The sequence below is a fragment of the Rattus norvegicus genome, chromosome 12 (genome assembly GCF_021556685.1).
Source record: "Rattus norvegicus strain SHRSP/BbbUtx chromosome 12, alternate assembly SHRSP_T2T, whole genome shotgun sequence".
In the NCBI taxonomy this organism is placed as follows: domain Eukaryota; kingdom Metazoa; phylum Chordata; class Mammalia; order Rodentia; family Muridae; genus Rattus; species Rattus norvegicus.
This window is the reverse complement of record NC_141545.1, coordinates 22,694,701-22,712,142: the sequence shown is the minus strand read 5'-3', so window position 1 is coordinate 22,712,142 and position 17,442 is coordinate 22,694,701. Positions and strand designations below refer to the sequence as shown.

Below are 17,442 nucleotides of genomic sequence, written 5' to 3'. Positions count from 1 at the left end.
CACACACACACACACACACACACACACACACACACACACACAAAGCTTGCTGTGTACAATGCCTGCCTCCATGACTTATAGCAAGTAGGCTAGGTCACAAGAATGTTCAAAAGAATGGGGTCTGGGATCTATTTCAGGCTCAACTAAGAGCTTTTTTTCTGGTACACCTATGACAGTCTGAACTTTCCAAAATATACTAGAAAAAAAAAATCATGGTAAAGGTATTGCCCAGGGCAGAAATTATATACCGTCTTAAATGTGTGGGTTTTTGGGGGGTTTTTGGTTTGTTTGTTTGTTTGTTTGTTTGTTTGTTTGTTTTGTGATGAAAATAAGACTTTTTTTTCCTTTGAGTGATACACATGTATGGTTTTTTTCTTTAACTTTTTCAAAAATTCTTTTAAATCTATTTATATCATTTCTTCCTTTCCTCTCTCGGACTCTTACCATGTCTTCCTTCTCCAAATCCTTTCATATCCCCTCCCCCTCTCCATCTCAAATTAACGGTCTCGTCTATGTATGTTAAACCTGATGAGTTCTTTTACCGTTTCTTGTATGTTTTTTTTTATTTTTTTTATTTTTCTTCTTTTTCTTCTTCTTTTTTTTCTTTCTTTTTCTTTTTTCTTTTTTTCAGAGCTGGGGACCGAACCCAGGGCCTTGCGCTTGCTAGGCAAGCGCCCTACCACTGAGCTAAATCCCCAACCCCTTCTTGTATGTTTATAATTTCAGGGCTGATCACTTGGTTTTGGACAATCTATAAAGGGGCACACCATGACCTGCTGAGGGGCGGGGGGGATGCTTACAATTTCAGAAGTTATTTCTTTATCATTATTGTGCGGAGCATGGTAAAATACATGGTGCTGGAGTGGTAGCTGAGAGCTACATCCTGATCCACAGGTAGAGAGGAAGAGACAGAGCCTGGGCCTGGTATCTCTTCACAGAAATAGAACAGTGACTAAGTGTTGCTACCAAGAAGGAGGGTATTGTGACAGGCCTGGCCTTGTTGCTTGTTGGACTTTGCTGTTTATTATGGGCTTTGCTCACTATGGACTTTGGACTAAAATGCAAAGTGGCTGAATGCTTTAAGTGCAGCTTAATGGGCTAGCCTAGTATGAGCAAGGATGATAGTGCTGAGATCTACTGGGAACCGGCTTAAATTTCAGAGGGGAAAAAAGTTACTAAGTGGCCTATATACCATCCTTGTAATGTTTCAGCAAAAAAAGTATGGTTGCTTTTTGCCAGGACCCAAATGGTAGGAAGAGAGAATCAACACCCACAAGTTCTCTGACCTCTATATATACACACTGAGACACATGGATCAAGTATACATATGCAATCAGCCCCAAATTAAACATAAGGTGGTTTCTGAGGGACGCTCAAAAGGTTTACCATAAATTAAAAGTCTAGCACACAAGGATACAAGAAGGCATGGCATCTTTACCCTAAACAAATTTAAATCTTGCTTGGTAGACCTTGGCCGTGTCTGGGAAAAGTAATAAAGCCCTGCCTAAGGTCATTTGGGTCCTGGGTAATGGATTCAGGTTGTTAGACATAGAGGCATGCACCAGAATGGCTTAGAGCCTGTAGTCCAACTAACCCCACAATGGGCAGCTGTGAATGGAAAAGCCCAAGAATCTATTAGTTTCTCAGTGCCATGAAGCTAGGTGTTTCAACTGGTCTGTATAAGCTGGAATCCTGAAGAAGTAGGTTCCAACAGACTGCTAGCAAGTAAGTGCAAGCAGTGAAGAAGAGTGAATCTTCTTTCTTCCAATGTCATCATGTAGGCCTCCAGCAGAAAGTATGGGCTCAGATTGAAGGTGTGTACCACCATGCCTAGACATAAGTGCTTCTTTAAAATTTGCTCTGTCCCAGACTGGCCTTAACCATAGAGATCTGCCTGCTTCTGTCTCATGGGATTAAAGGCATGTACCATGTTACCTGGGCCTAAGCTTTTCATGGCCACTATGCCTCAAGATCAGACTCAAAAGCCTGTGCCATGCCAAGATCCAAATCAAAAGCCTGTGTCTTGGAGCCTCAAGATCTGGATCACAGGTGTGCCCTCCATTTCTGGATTGTAGTTCATTCCAGAAATAGTCAAGGTGAGAATCGGGAATAGCTATCACAATCCACCCCTTGTCAACTTGACACAAATCATATCTCAGGTCCAAATGAAAACAATAATCAGACTTTAAATACACCTAACTTGATATAACTATACCTTGTACAACCACAAACACATTTTAAATTTAGAATAGGTCAGTGTCCCTTGGGAAACATCCTTTTAGTATCTCAACTTAAATACAATAACCACTAATATTCTCTAAATTAAAGAGCTTGAAAGAAAGCATAAATATCTATACAAATTCATTCTTAACAAAATAAAGCAGAAGCATTCATGTTACTTATTATCCTCATTTCTGCAACTGGTCACATGGCCTAAGATGTTTTTTTTTTTTTTTTTGGAAGCTGGGGACTGAACCCAGGGCCTTGCCCTTGCTAGGCAAGCGCTCTACCACTGAGCTAAATCCCCAACCCCCTAAGATGGTATTTATAACTACCTTCCTCTGCTACCTATTCCATATTTCCTCTGCCCTCTGAAAGCACCTTAAGTGGTCTTGGCTCTTTTCCTGGAGGAGTGACCCCATACCTTCATTCCTGATGAGTCCAAATTAGGTTGTTGTAGTTTCCCATTGACTTAAATCACAGGACATGGTAATGCTAAGATATTCCCTAAAGGACCTCCTGCACTCCAGATATAATCCTTCTTACCTTCATTGTGGAGAGACAATCCAATTTCCCCATGGTAATCTGGATAGATCACCCCTAACATTGTTAATTCCTTTGATTGTTGGCTTAAGGTCATTAGAGACCCAAAATGACCAGAAGAAGTCCAAGGGGCAGGACATCTGGACCTGTTGAAGAGCCTTAGCTTGTTCCAGACCCCACACAAAGCTAGCAGCTTTCCTAGTCACTTGGTATACATGCCTGAGTAATACCCAGAATCCAAATAGACATACTGAACTTGTGCTTCTTTCTTGGTGATGGGAGAGGCCAGGTGAAATAACTTATCCTTCACCTTAGAAGAAATATGCCTGCATGCCCCACACCACTGGATTCCTAAGAGAAAGTTGGTCTTTGGATTTTGGTGGGTTGATTTCCCATGCTCTGATAGGCATGTGTTACCAATGAGTCAAAGTGGTTGCTAATTACTGTCATTTGGTCCAATCAGCATACTGTCATTAATATAGTACATCAATGTGATATTCTATGGAACAGACAGATGATGAAGATCTCTTCTAAGATGTGACAAAGGGCAGGAGAGTTAATTTATGGTTGAGGCTAAACTGTAAAGGTATATCTGTGGCCTTGCCAACTGGAAGCAAATTGCTTCTGGTGGTCCTTATGGACAGGTACTGAGGAAATGACATTTACTAGATCAACAGCTATATACCATGTACTAGCAGATGTGTTAAATTCCTCGAGTAAGGATACTACATCTGGTACAGCAGTTGCAATCAGAATTGCTATCTGATTTTGTTTTCAATAGTCAACTGTTGTTCTCCATGATCCATCTGTCCAGATAGGAGAGTTAAAGGGAGATGTGGGAACTACCATCCCTGCGTCTGTCAAGTCCTTGATGGTGGCACTAATTTCTGCAGTTCCTCCAGGGATATGGTGCTGGTTTTGATTCACTATTTTCTTTGGCAGACGCAACACTAAAGGCTTCCATTTTTGAGGTCCGAATCAGACCTCCACCATGACCCCTTGAATGAGACTCACAGAGGCAGTGATCAATGCAAAAGCAAGAGGAGGTTTATTATTCCAACATTTTGGGGCCACACCATTTCAAGAGGGAGACGACCCTGAGCAGACTCTAACAGAGAGTTATATACCTTCAAACAATTGGGGCAGAATTTGAACGGTAAATAGGCAGGATACTATGTACTACTGGTGGAGTGACCTTCAAGCCAATTCGGTGTACCATTCAGGACCTTCCAAGAGGGGTGGGTTGGGAGTCACAGGTGGCTTTGTTTGACAGTTTGACTTGTAGCTGTTCCAGGAACTAAACTAGCTTTTTTTCTTCTTGGAAGGGAGGGGTCCTTGTGCTTGTAGGTTTGTGGTGGAATTTTCCCACTGGCCTTAGATTGATCCCAACTCTGGTTCTTTCACATTTAGTCTTTCCAACCATAGTAGCCTTTACTCCACAGGTCAGGGAACCAATGTGAGAATTCTTCCAACTTCTAAGTATATCTTTCCCAATTATTCATTCTGAAACTGGGAAAATAACCACAGAATAAGTTTAGGGACATACTAGACCTACTGTGAGTCCGACAGCCAAAACTCCATTAATTACCTGGCTTTCATAACCCCCTTACATTAGTCAATGTTCTCTAGAGTCACAGAACGTATAGAATGTCTTTCTACAGTAAGAAAATTTATTATACTGACTTTCAGTCTCTAGTCCAATTCCCCAACAATGGTTGGCTATGAATTGGAAGTCTGGAAATCTAGTAGTTTTTCAGTCCCAGAAGGGTAGTTGTTTCAGCTGGTCTTCTGTAAAAGTAGATTCCAATAGATGTGTTAGCAAGAGAAGAAGAATGAATCTTCCTTCTTCCAATGTCCTTATGTAAGTCTCCAGCAGAAGGTGTGGGCCAGATTAAAGGTATGTACCACCATGCCTGGATCTAGGGCTTGTTTTGTCCCAGACTGACCTTGAATTTAGAGATTCCCTTGCCTCAGTCTCCTGGGATTAAAGGCATGTACTACTTTGCCTGGGCCTAAGCTTTTCATAGCCACTACACCTCAAGATCTCCATGCCAAGATCCAGGTCAAAAACTTGTTTTTCTAGGCTCAAGATATGGATCACAGGTGAGCCCTCCAATTCTGGATTGTAGTTCATTCCAGATATAGTCAAGTTGACAACCAGGAATAGCCATTACACCCTACCTCAAGTGGCAGACCAAAATGTTTCTTGGGATCTCCCAGAATCATTGTCAATTCATAACCAGTATCTGATTATTTCCTTTAGCCCAGTGTACAGTTAACTTTGGAAAAGGCCATTGGTCCCTGGAACTGGAGAAAGGATAACAACAAAAATTTTAGGTGTCTTATATCAAGGTCCTTTCTCAAAGAAACCTTGCCACTCTTTCATTCAAGGGGTTCTTGATCTGAAAACTGACTCAAATTTGTAAATTGATTCACTGGCTGAGATTGTCTTCTGCCATAATCCAATGTGGACTTTCTTTCATTTGTTTGAGAATTTTTCTGCTTATACAGATCAAACAGAAATGCAATAGGCTTCTTATCTATTCCATGCCTAGAAACATCATGAGTAATTAGCTAGTACCAAAGGTCCCTACAAGTCATGCCATTATAAAATGTACCTCACCTGTGTTGACCATTACAGGCTAGGTCATTATAAACATTGTTTTGTCTACTCTGCCCATTATAATAACCACAATAACTTTGCATCTGTCAAGTCAGTGCCACCACCTGGCTCTGTTACTTCAGGGCACAATTAAACAAATTGCACTTAATTCATCCCATTGAGCAAGAGCATTGCCAACTCTAAGGCCTGGTACAAGGAAAGGGCAACAACAGAACTTCAAATGTGCCGGTGCCCCTCTCACCAGTTTGTGTCTTAATAGGATTCATGAAGGGCATGTCTTTTGGGCCTTCCCATTGTGGAGGATTGAGTTTTACACAATGTATCCACTCTAGCATTGCAATTTCCCTTAGCCTTAAAACCCTTTATCAATTCTCTAAGCCAAGGAATATCAGGTTTCTCGAACTCCTTTTCTGTAGGCCATCTTTCGATAAATGCTTTAGCCAACTATTCACACTTCTGACATGTGTATTAATTGTGCAAGCTTTCATTTTAAACCTAGAATCTCCACTTAATGGGCCATATCAATAAAATCAGCCTGATCTTCTTTTATGTTCCCTCCACCATTATCCCACACCCTTAAAATCCATTCCCACACATATTCCCCAGAATTCTGCTTGAATGACTTAGCAAATTCATTAAGCTCCTTTGTAGCATATTTCCTCAAGGGCTACACTTTCTAGAGTCTTTGCCTTGAGTCTGGTTATGGCTTAGAGGCAACTATTGGTGGGCCCTGAAGAACATCGGTATTGTCTTGCCTAGCACTCTCTTTAGAGAAATCATTGCTGGTTTATTAGACAATGAAGAATTCGTTTCTTCAGGTGAAAAGGACAATATTTCAAGGGGTAGGACTGAGGATAACCCTTGAGAATTTGAGGATTCATAAGTTCTCAACTTCAGTAGGGTCCTCCCACTCATTCCATCCCAAATAATATGATCCCATTCTTAGACGATTAATTCCCTTACTTTAATTGCTGGTACCCTCTGAGGCTGAGGTTTGAGTTTTCACTGTAATTCAGCCAATCTTATAATAGGGACTTCAGTTTGATTTTCTGCAACTTGATCTTTATGCCTGCTGGAGGGAAGATTCTCTTCAAGGTCATACTTATTAGAATCTAAAGCTTATCAATTTAATCATGCAGTCCATTCCTTTCCTTTATCAGTTGATCCAGAGATGCTAAGTGGAGCCAACCAGCAAAATCATTTTCTTGTTTCCCACCAAACTGTAAAAAGTTTCTTATACCAGGTCACCTAATGCATTGCCATTCATAATTAGTGGATCAAGATAACCAAAAGCATTTATTTCTTTTAAGTTTAAAATTTAGTTTCTACTATGGGCCCCCAATAGTCTCTAAGCTCCCAGGAGAGGGAGTGGGAGAGTTTTCAGTACCTGGTAATTTAGAAGGTGCTGGCAAGTTATAAAGCCTAATCCAGATACTTAAAAGATTCATCATTATACTTCTGTTCCTTTAGAACAAAATCAGCACCAACTTCTGTATTAGTCACAGAACTTATGGAATGTCCCTATATCTTAAGGAAATTTATTGGAATGACTTACAGTCTGTAGTTCATCTAACCCAACAATGGGCATCTGTGAAGGGGAAGTCCAAGAGTCCAGTAGTTGTTCAGTCCCATGAGGTTAGTTGTTGCAGCTGGTCTTCCATATAACTGGAATCCTAAAGAATTAGGTTCCAACAGATGTGCTGGCAAGTAAGTGCAGGCAGGCAAAGAATAAAAAGTCTTCCTTTTTCTGGTGTCCTTATGTAGACTCCAGCAGAAGGTATGGACCAGATTAAAGGTGTGTGCCTCCATGCCTGGATTTGGAACTTGCTCTGTCCCAGGCTGTCCTTGAACTCAGAGATCTGCTTCCATCAGTCTCCTTGCTTAAGCCTAAGATTGTAATGGCCATTATGACTCACGATCTGGCATGTGTCATCCCCTGTCAAGAACCAGGTCAGAGGTGGGGATTTAGCTCAGAGGTAGAGTGCTTGCCTAGCAAGCGCAAGTCCCTGGGTTCAGTCCTCAGCTCTGGAAAAAAGAAAAAAAAAAAAAAACCAGGTCAGAAACCTGTGTCTTCCAACCTCAAGATGTGAATCACAGGTGTGCCCTCCATTTCTAGATTGTAGTTCCTTCCAAATATAGTGAAATTGACAAGCAGGAATAGCCACCATATGCCCTTATTTTTACATGCACACAATGAATTTTCAGCATATTTACGTAGCACTCTTTCCCTTTCGAGACCTAACTGTCATCACTCCATTCCAACAAGGGTGCTAGTTGCTGCCTGGAGATTTTCTGAGCTTGCTTCCTTAAACAATGGATTGACTATATGGAGAGCTAGAAAAGCAAGCCACAGGAAAGTAAAAATAATTGCTTTATTCTTAAAGAATGGGAAGAGCCCTGAGCCTGAGAATTCAATGCTCAATGGAAACTGGCTGGTGTATTTTATAGAGACCTCCCCTTCCCCTAGTTGGCCCTATTTAGATACCTACCCTTGTTTCCATTTTCCCTCATGGTGTCTTTTGTGATTAAGAAATGACCATCTCAAGGAGCCTGGCTTCAATTTCTGTGCCTGCCTATGTTTCTCTAACCCCACTTCCCCAAACCCCTTCAATTTCAAGCCACTCCTCCCCTTCTGGGTCCAATTGTGCTGCCTTGTATATGTAAGAATATATGCCTCATGGATGTAAGAATTCTGTCTCCCCAGAAGCCCTCAACTGTCAATAACTCCTCCTCTGAGGGGGGGCCTCTGGAGAGGTAGGCCCCTGAGCCTTTCCCCCTCCATTCTGAGAGGTTGGCAGGCTTTCTCTTACGCACATTCACAACTGCTGTGAGTGCATGCGTATATCTATCCTGTCATGTCAAGAGTACAATACTCATGTTTTTTGTGAGAGAGAGTTTCACCATATAGCTCTGACTGGAATTCACCATGTAGAGCCTGCTGGCCTCAGAATCAGAGAGATCAGCCTGCCCCTGCCTTCTGAGGGCTAAAATTAAAGTCATGTGCTACTGCACCAGGCAGTTTCAATGTTTTTATGACTCTGCTTTTATTTTTCAGGAAAGTTCACACTCCAAAATGACCAGTTAATTAAAACAAGTCTATGTATGTATGGGATGCCAGGCCAATGGTACACACCTTTAATTCCAGCACTCAGGAAACAGAGGCAAGCCAATCTTTGTGCATTAGAGGACAGCCTGATCTATGTGGAAAGTTCCAGGACAAGTAAGACTAATAGAAAGACCCTGTCTTAATAATAATAATAATAATAATAATAATAATAATAATAACAACAACAACAAAAACAATATCCTTCATCTGACCTCCAGAAGTACAAATACAGATACAGACACATACATATAAATTAAAACAAATAAGTGTTTTAAAAGTAAACATATGGAAATTTGAAATATCAACTAAGGAAGCATATCAAAGATCTAAAACAATAAAAGGAAGTACATGAGCCAAATGTTTGAATGAAAGTGAAGTGTAAGGCAGGGTTCATTGTTCAACAGTTGTGGCTTCAAATACTTAGGGAGTGTGTGTGTGTGTGTGTGTGTGTGTGTAGATACTATACTTTTGTCTGTGAGTACATAGGAAAGCTTGAGGCTGATTTCAAATGTATTCCTCTATCTTTCTCCACCTTTTCTTTTCCATTTTTTCTCTTTCTTCCTTTCTTTGTGTGTATGTGGGTGGGAGTGGTGGAGGTGATGGTGGTGGAGGTGGTGGTGGTGGTGGTGGTGATGGTGGTGGAGGTGGTGGTGATGGTGGTGATGGTGGTTTGAATAGGAATGACCCCATTGCCTCATATATTTGAATCCTCAGTTATTAGGGAGTGGAGCTACTTGTATGGCCTTGTTGCAGTGGTCTTGTTGGAGGAAGTATGTCGCTGTGGGTGGTGTTTCAAAAACTCAAGCCAGGCCCGGTGACTCCCCCTGCTGTGATCCAGAAGTAGAACTCTTGGCGGGGTTTCTCTAGCACCATTTCTGTCTGCATGCTGCCACACTTCCCACCATCAAAAACGGACTAATAACAGACTGACCCTCTGAAACTGTAAGCAAGTCCCAATTAAATGCTTTCCTTTGTAAGAGTGTCCACAGTCATGCTGTCTTCTCACAGTAATAGGACACTGACCAAGACAGCCGAGGTCTCTCATTGAGCGTTCTCCAGTCTCCACCTCCACAGCACTAGGATGACATACGGCTCTCTACATGGGTGCTGTCAATCAAAATGCCGGCGTTAATGCACAAGCGGCTAACACTTTACCCCCTGAGCCAACTCATCAGCTGACCTACTAACAATGTTCTTTACCAGATGCTTCCAGTTAAGAAGAAGACCCGATCCCCGAACTTTGAATCTGGACTGGCCTTGTCTCCCGTGGCTCGTACAAAGTTGTAGTATGAAAGTGTATTAGTCTGATATATAGTCAGGAAATGTTTTGAGGAATCATTTTCCTTTTTTCTTCCAGAATCCTGCCATCTCCATGAGAACACAGGGCCTACTAGAAAATAAAATATTCTTTGGAGGAAAATCCGCTGCTCTCCCCAATGGCGACCAGCTCATCTTCTGCAGCAGAGCCATTCTGTCATAGATACCTGCGCGCAGCAGAAGGAGCCCAGCTGGTTCCAGCGTAGCTTGTTAACCAGCTCGAATTCGAACTAACCTTTTGGAGGGGTGTGTATCTAGCCCTGTGTAAATGTAACCAAAATTACATCAGCAAACTGTCATGTGTTATTTCAAGTGTTTTGAAAGCTGAGTCGGGGAATGAGAAGACCCTCCCTTTTCTCCTCCCAAACTTCCATGTCCTGAGTCAGACCGACTGGCTAGCTCTGTAACAAGGAGAGCAAAAAACAAAATAAAGGGCTGGAGAGATGGCTCAGCGGTTAAGAGCACTGACTGCTCTTCCAGAGGTCCTGAGTTCAAATCCCAGCAACCACATGGTGGCTCACAACCTTATCTGTAAAGAGATCTGACGCCCTCTTCTGGTGTGTCTGAAGACAGCTACAGTGTGATTATATATAATAAATAAATAAATCTTTAAAAAAAATAAAGCAAAACAAAGTAAGTATGCTAGATTATTGAGCACAGTGCATCAATAGCAACAGCTAACAGATAAACTACTTCTGTCAGACATCACTATTGTTCGTAGCATGGTAAAGATCAGACATCACTATTGTTCGTAGCATGGTAAAGATCCCTGCAGTAGAAAGGAGAAGCCAGAGCTCATTCATGGAGGAAAAGATTATAATCAGGAACCCCAGCTGACTACCTTGATGCCCCCAATCAATTTCTGCTACACTACCAACTTTTCTGTTTTGTTACTTTGGTACCCCACCCACCCACACACAGTGTGTGTGTGTGTGTGTGTGTGTGTGTGTGTGTGTGTGTGTGTGTGTGTGTGTGTGGTATGTAAGTACATATATGTGTTTGTGTGAGTGTATGCACACATGTACATGAAGGTGCCCTGGAGGCCAGAAGATCGCAAAGAATCCCTTGGAACTGAAGTTACAGATGCTTTTGAGTCACCTGATGTGAGTGCGGCATCCTAACTCTGATCCTCACGACTGAACTTTAAAGGCTCCTAAGCCATTTCTTCAGCCTGTTTGCTCTCCTAGTCAGGTTCCTCCAGTCATTCCTGCTGGTTATTGTAAGCTCTGGTTTTATTTTTATTTTATTATTTTTTTTTTTGCTATCTATCTGCTGCTTCTGTCTATTAACTACACGCAATGTATCCTTTTACCTTTTTTGCTTGCTACATACTCAGTAAATACACTTACTCAAAACCACGGATCATTCTCTGGACCACAGAGAAAACCAGGCTACAGGACTTAACGATCTACTGCTTACAAATTACCTGACTAACAACAGGTGCGCCTTGTAGATATTCCATTTCCTTTTATTAGATGTTTCTGAGTTTACAAAAATATGTATAGAAATATATTGTGCTAAAGGTCACATTACAGGAAGAAGTGACAGTCAGCCTAACCATTAGGGGCCAAGGCTAAATAGCAAACTAAAATGATCTTTGGTTAAACTCTGCAGACTAGGGCTGTAGATTAATGGAAAGTCATAGCATTCCCTTCTCCTATGGCCCTACAGTTCCTGCCCACCTCTGACTAATCTCTGGAAAAATAGTCTTGTTCCCAACAGCTGCTGGTAAGCACTTCTGGTTGAAGTTCTCTGTTCTCTTCTAGGCCACTAAGGTTCCTTGGGCTTTAGGAGAAACACCTGTAGGGATTTCTGAGCCCTCCCATCTGGTATAACAGGGTGTCACAGTCCCTTCTACTTCCAGAGATCAGGAAAGGCATAGCTCACAAAAGGACTTTGTAGCTGTTCTGAACTGTGACAAGCTAGAATCTAAATATGTTTGAAGATCTTGTACCAATAGTACATAAAAATCATCAAGTTTTCACTGGTCAGATTATAAAGATATTTTAGGTGCAATGGGTCATTATAATCAATTTCACATTATAATCAATTTCACATTATAATCAATTTCACATTATAATCAATTTCACACATATTCATTTATTTTGAGACAAGGTTTAGATGTGCATTCCAAGACACCATAAGACTCATAGCCAAGCTGAACCTGAGATTGCTATTTCTCTGATTCTGCCTTGCAAGGGCTAAGGTTGACTTGGCCTGAAATTTTTAATCTGAATACAAGAAAACTTTACAAGTCTCTTCCCGTTTTGAAGGCAAAGCTAATAATGAAAGCAGATTTCAGAAAATTTAGAATGATTTCGAAAACTGACATCTTCCCATTTAACTAATATACATATATACAATTTAACTCATAACCATATAGGGCTTATGCATAGAATTAAATACAATTGTGAGCTGTGGTCCAGAGAGGATTTTAGCAGGCTAAAGGAACGTGTGAGGACCTGAAGGCATATGGTTTTAACAGAGGCTGAAATCTTTGTGCATATATGCTACAGGACTCATGGCAGACGGCCGAGCCCCTATCCCATAGCTGGAGGAGACTGGAGGTCAGGCCTACAGAAGTGACTAAAGTCTAAACACCAAGACTTGACAGGAGCCAGAGCTCCCAAGAGCTGAAGCTAAGAACCTGTCATCCTGGGCTCCTTCAGCTGTGTGCAGGCGCCATCTACTGTCACTCAGGGGACAGAACCTGAAGCTCTGTCCAATCGGAGGCCCTGGCCTCTAGGCGCGTCCAATCAGACGTACAAATGGAGGGTGGGGGCGGGCTTTGACTGTGGCCGGGCCTTTGTCTGGGACCCTCCATATTGGAATCCAAGTCCGGTGCTAGGGAAGCTGTTGCGTAGCTTCGGTGGCGCAGTAACGCTGTAGGTGCTGGGCGATGGTAAGAAGTCCCCGAGAAGTGGACATGGTGAGTGTGCGTGTGGCGCCCGGAGGTAACGATGCGCGAGCGGGAAGCGCTGTGACAGAGCGGGGTCTGCGGTGAGGCCTCGTGGGCAGCTGCTCTGGATCCCCTGGGCTGTGGGGTTGCTCGAGCCCGGGCGCCCTGTCCTTCCAGATGAGGCGACTGCAGCGGGTTCTGGAGCCTTCTCTGAGCAGCTCTGCTCTGGCTGCCTGTTTGCTCCGGATAATGCGTGACAAGGACTTGGTGGATCATTAGGGGAAAGTATCTGAATGAGACGGTCATTCACGAAAGGAACTGTGTTCTCTAGAATCCCCAGCCCCTTCGTTCTCTCCGAGGCCCACCTAGTCCGAACTTCACAATGTACAGAAAGCAGGATCGCAAATCCAGAACCTAGGCCAGCTCCACTGGAGTCTGACTACTTGTTCTTCCACATCCCCGCCCACACTCCCCAACAGGACAGTTTCCCCTTTCACCCTTTTTGCATGGTCCTGGACTTTCTACTGGTGCTCCGCGGAGCGGCTGCTCTGAAAGCCTCCCATTTGTTCCTCGTGATATATTTTCCTTATGGTATATCTCAAACACAATATATATACATACTTACACACACAATATATATATACATACTTACACACACAATATATATACATACTTACACACACACACACACACACACACACACACACACACACACACACACACACACACACATATTCACCAAATGAGGACAGTGCCAGAAGAGGGCATGTGATTCCCCGAAGTGAAGCTACAGCAGGCTGTGAGTTGCCTAATGCCGACGCTGGGAACCAAACCCCAGGTCCTCTGGAAGAGCAGCAACTGCTCTTAACGGCTGAGCTGTCTCTGTAGTCCCAAAGATGTTTGTGTGTGAACATTTCAGGAGAGTAAAACAGAGAAGAAACACTTGAGTCCTTGTTTTTAAAAGACTGTATCTTTGTCCTTTTTTTCCCCACTCTAGGCCAGGACAGCTTATGAGAATACCTTTGTCTACTTTCCCCATGGGAACTGTGAGATGTCCTCATCCCGACCCCCATGTCTTTACCAGGTGGTAGGTTTCTGAACTGCCTGACTCAGATGTGTACAATCGTCCAGTCTCTGGTCTCTGGTCTCTGGTCTCCTCTGGTCTCTTGGAATATTTAGTAACACTGAGTAGACCTGAAATGTGGGGTGGGCTGCGGGAGAGCGTGAATGAAATGCCAAGGTCCCATAAGGCTGCCAAGAGGTCCACTGTCTGATTTACTGCTGGTTGTGTGTTTTCTATTACCTAGTAATTAATTTCTAATTAATTAGTAATTCTATTTTTATGTGTTATACTGATATGTTTTTGTTTTTCTTGATGATAAAATGCTTCGATCCATGTACATCCACCAATAGATGATATTTATAGTGTTGGGACCCTTGCACTATTTTATGATAGTATTTGAATTACACACTGCGTGTCGTGTTAGTGTCGTGTAGTGATAGCCAGTCTTACTGCTCTTATTCTAGGGTGCTGGGTCCTCTCCTCCTCCTCTAGGAGGATTGTTAAGGTGTGTAGGGTGCAGCCTCTCATGGGAGCACCCAGATGCCCTGCTGCTGGAAGAAAGGAAGGACCTGGTACACTATCACCTAAAAGGAACTCCAGTTGTTTCCCTGGCTGGCACTGTTTTGGTAATATTTATTCTGTGCTGAAGCTCCAGGAGGTCTGTTGTTTGGAATAGCTAATCCCTGGTGGGATTCAAGTAGCCACTGGAGAGCGTTTAAAGCCTCTTTTGGGGTCACAAGGGTCTGTGACTTTTAACTCTTTTTTTTTCATTAATGCTGGGAGTTGAGGGCCAAGGGCTTGTGTGCCTGCCTTAGGGTTAAAATCCTATTGCTTGGAAGGCAACGCTGATAAAGGCAGACATTTAGTTAGGACTGGTTTAGTTTCACAGGTCCATTGTCATCACGGTGGAATGCATTACAGCATGCAGGTGGACTTGGTGCTAGCTGAGCCGAGAGTACTACATCTTAATCCATCGGCAGCAGAAAGGGACTACTTGCAACTGGGCAGAGCTTGAGCATAGGAGACCTCAAGGCCCACCCCACCCCATAAAGCCTTACCTCCTCCAATAAGGCCACACTTCCTAATAGTGCCATTCCCTATGGCTAAGCATTCACACCCCTGCATCTAAGTGGGCTAAACCTAAGACGGTCTCACTATTTGCTGTTTGTACAGGCCCAGTCTTCTCAGCTTCCAGCATTCAGAGGATTGGGATTAATTAATTAAAATGGAATACACTAAACTGAGACACTAGTGCTCATTACAACTCATTCCAGGAGAGACTCTTGGACCTTGTTGATGGGGTGAGCTGGGGTAGAGGTAGGGAGCTTAGGAAGTGCTAAGCATCCATTTTGGATGCCAAAGCTTTACTTTTTTTTTTAAAAAGGCAGAAAGATTTATTTATCTTTATATGAGAACACTGTATCTGTCTTCAGACACACCAGAAGAGTGCATCAGATCTCATTACAGATGGCTGTGAGCCACCATGTGGTTGCTGGGAATTGAACTCAGGACCTCTGGAAGAGCAGTCAGTGCTCTTAACCGCTGAGCCATCTCTTCAGCCCCAAGCTTTACTCTTTTATTATTTTTTCCTACTAGTAATGGTTTTATAAGGTTGGATTGATATATGCCTTTTTGTTGCTCTTAATACAACCCCCACATCCATATAAATCCATCAGCATATCTTATTTATATTGGGATAACTTAGCCTGCGCTATTAAGTATTAGAGTTACACAGTATGTTACCATCATATACTAATAGCCATTCTTATTGCTCTTATTCTAGGTTAATTTCATATATACTGTGAATACACACATGCACACGCATATATTATGCATTTATGCATGCATATATTGAATCTTCCAGAAATTTTCCAGGGTTTCTGTGCTTTTTTTCCCTTCTATTAAGAATTAAGCATGTTGAAATTTTTGCTGCAATAAAATTAATTAACTTAGGAGAAAATGGTAAAGCTTGGTCTTTATATGTGCCTCGGTGAATTTTTCTTTTCCCCTAAGTTCTGCCTATTTCCGTTACCAATTTTGTGTCTACATGAAATAGCACATGAATATAATAAGCTATGCAAAACGTAGCCCGGCTTCATCATTAACCCACACATGAAAGATCTTGAGTATGATTGGCACCTAGGACACATCGTTATTTGTCACTTCCTGATATCTTCTCTTGTCTCCACTCCCAGGATTTCAGCTCTTTGAATGGTTATTTCTGTGTCCCCTATGTTATCATGACATACATTAATACCTGTGACAGAGGATATTTTGTCTCTGTCAAAGCCACTTTCTCCAAAGGATGAACAACTTACACTCCGTCTCAAATTTATGTTCAGTTAGTCCATGTATTCATCAACACATTTGTCTATCTTGTTATTTTGTTTTATGGCTCTTTTTTTCTCATTTCTAAATGTGTCCCACGTTTTTTATAGTTACTGAGCGTGCACATGCTTACCGGATAAAACAGCTTTTCAAATCTCTTGCTTATTTTGCTTCCTAGGTTTCTTTTTCTTCCTTATTAAAAGTGATTGGGTATATGTAAGAGAATTGATTTCTCCCACTGGGTTACTTCATCTTCTTATCCTTCGTTTTATCTGATGAATACAATTATTTCAGTGTAGGTTAAATGATGAATATGTTTTTCTTCTTGAAATACAGCTTTGTATGCAATTAGAGAAACCATTCAATGCACCTTTTGAATGTCTTAGATTTTGAATGCTTTTAGATTTATATACTTAGTATCTTTGGAAATGACTTCTTACATGGTATGAGGAAAGGGTGTGCAGATATTTTCGGCCATACTGTTCCTCTGCTGTTCCTGTCGGTTTCATAGGAAAAGGAGTAGTTCTCCATTGCTGTGGAGGCCAATTTCTGTCATCTATGTCATCTAAAAGACATGAATGTATTGAAGGGCTCTGTCTTCATATCCACAGTTCTGTCCATCTTATTGCAATTTTATCAGCTATAGCTTTATAAGATGTAGAGGCATGTGATGACCAAGATCATAATGACCAAGATGTGCTGGTCACAGGAGATTCATACATGACAATGACTCTAACATGTAACTGAGGTTGTAGAAGTTTACTCGGTAATGTTTACAGAAAGTCAGAATCATTTCTCATAGGGTGTCTCCGCTGTGGTGTGAGAAATGAATTCAAATATATAATACAAATTAACATCAAACTCTTCCGTATTGAAGTTACCTAGAATTTCTGACATTCTCTGAAATGTGTTCCTTTTTGATAACTCTTAACTTTCTTTTTTATTTTTGGATATTTTTTTTTAGTTCTCTCTCCAGCCTTTTTTTTTTTTTGAAAATTGTATTTATTTATTTACTTTAAAGTGTGTGAGTGAGTGAATCAATGAGACGGACTGTATGGATTTCAGAAGAAAATATTCAAGAGTCACGTTCTCCTTCCATTATGTGAGCCTTGGAGATAAAACTGAGGTCATCAGCCTTGGTGTCAAGCCCTTTATCTCTACCAAAGAAGCCACCTTGTCAGCCTCATGTTTAAAAAAAAAAATGTTTTTCTCAATTATTGAGATCAGAGATTAGGCAATGAATTCTTGGTCTCTTTGATGTTTTACCTAAGACTGGTTATCTCTAAAGAAGATCGTGGGCTTCATTTTTAAGGTCTTTATTTTTTTTTCTTTTTCTTTTTTTC

General features: G+C 41.7%; 1 protein-coding gene across 2 annotated transcripts in view; it reads left to right on the top strand.

Moving 5' to 3' along the window:
• The first annotated feature begins 12,635 nt into the window (after positions 1–12,635).
• The window catches only part of Znf846 (zinc finger protein 846), a 32,995-nt gene continuing 28,188 nt past the window's right edge, over positions 12,636–17,442 (top strand). The window contains 1 exon segment of one of the 2 annotated variants that reach the window (NM_001107127.2): positions 12,636–12,738. In NM_001107127.2, coding sequence (NP_001100597.2) covers positions 12,709–12,738 — 30 coding nt within the window. In that variant the 5' untranslated portion in view covers positions 12,636–12,708. 2 annotated transcript variants of the gene reach the window in all.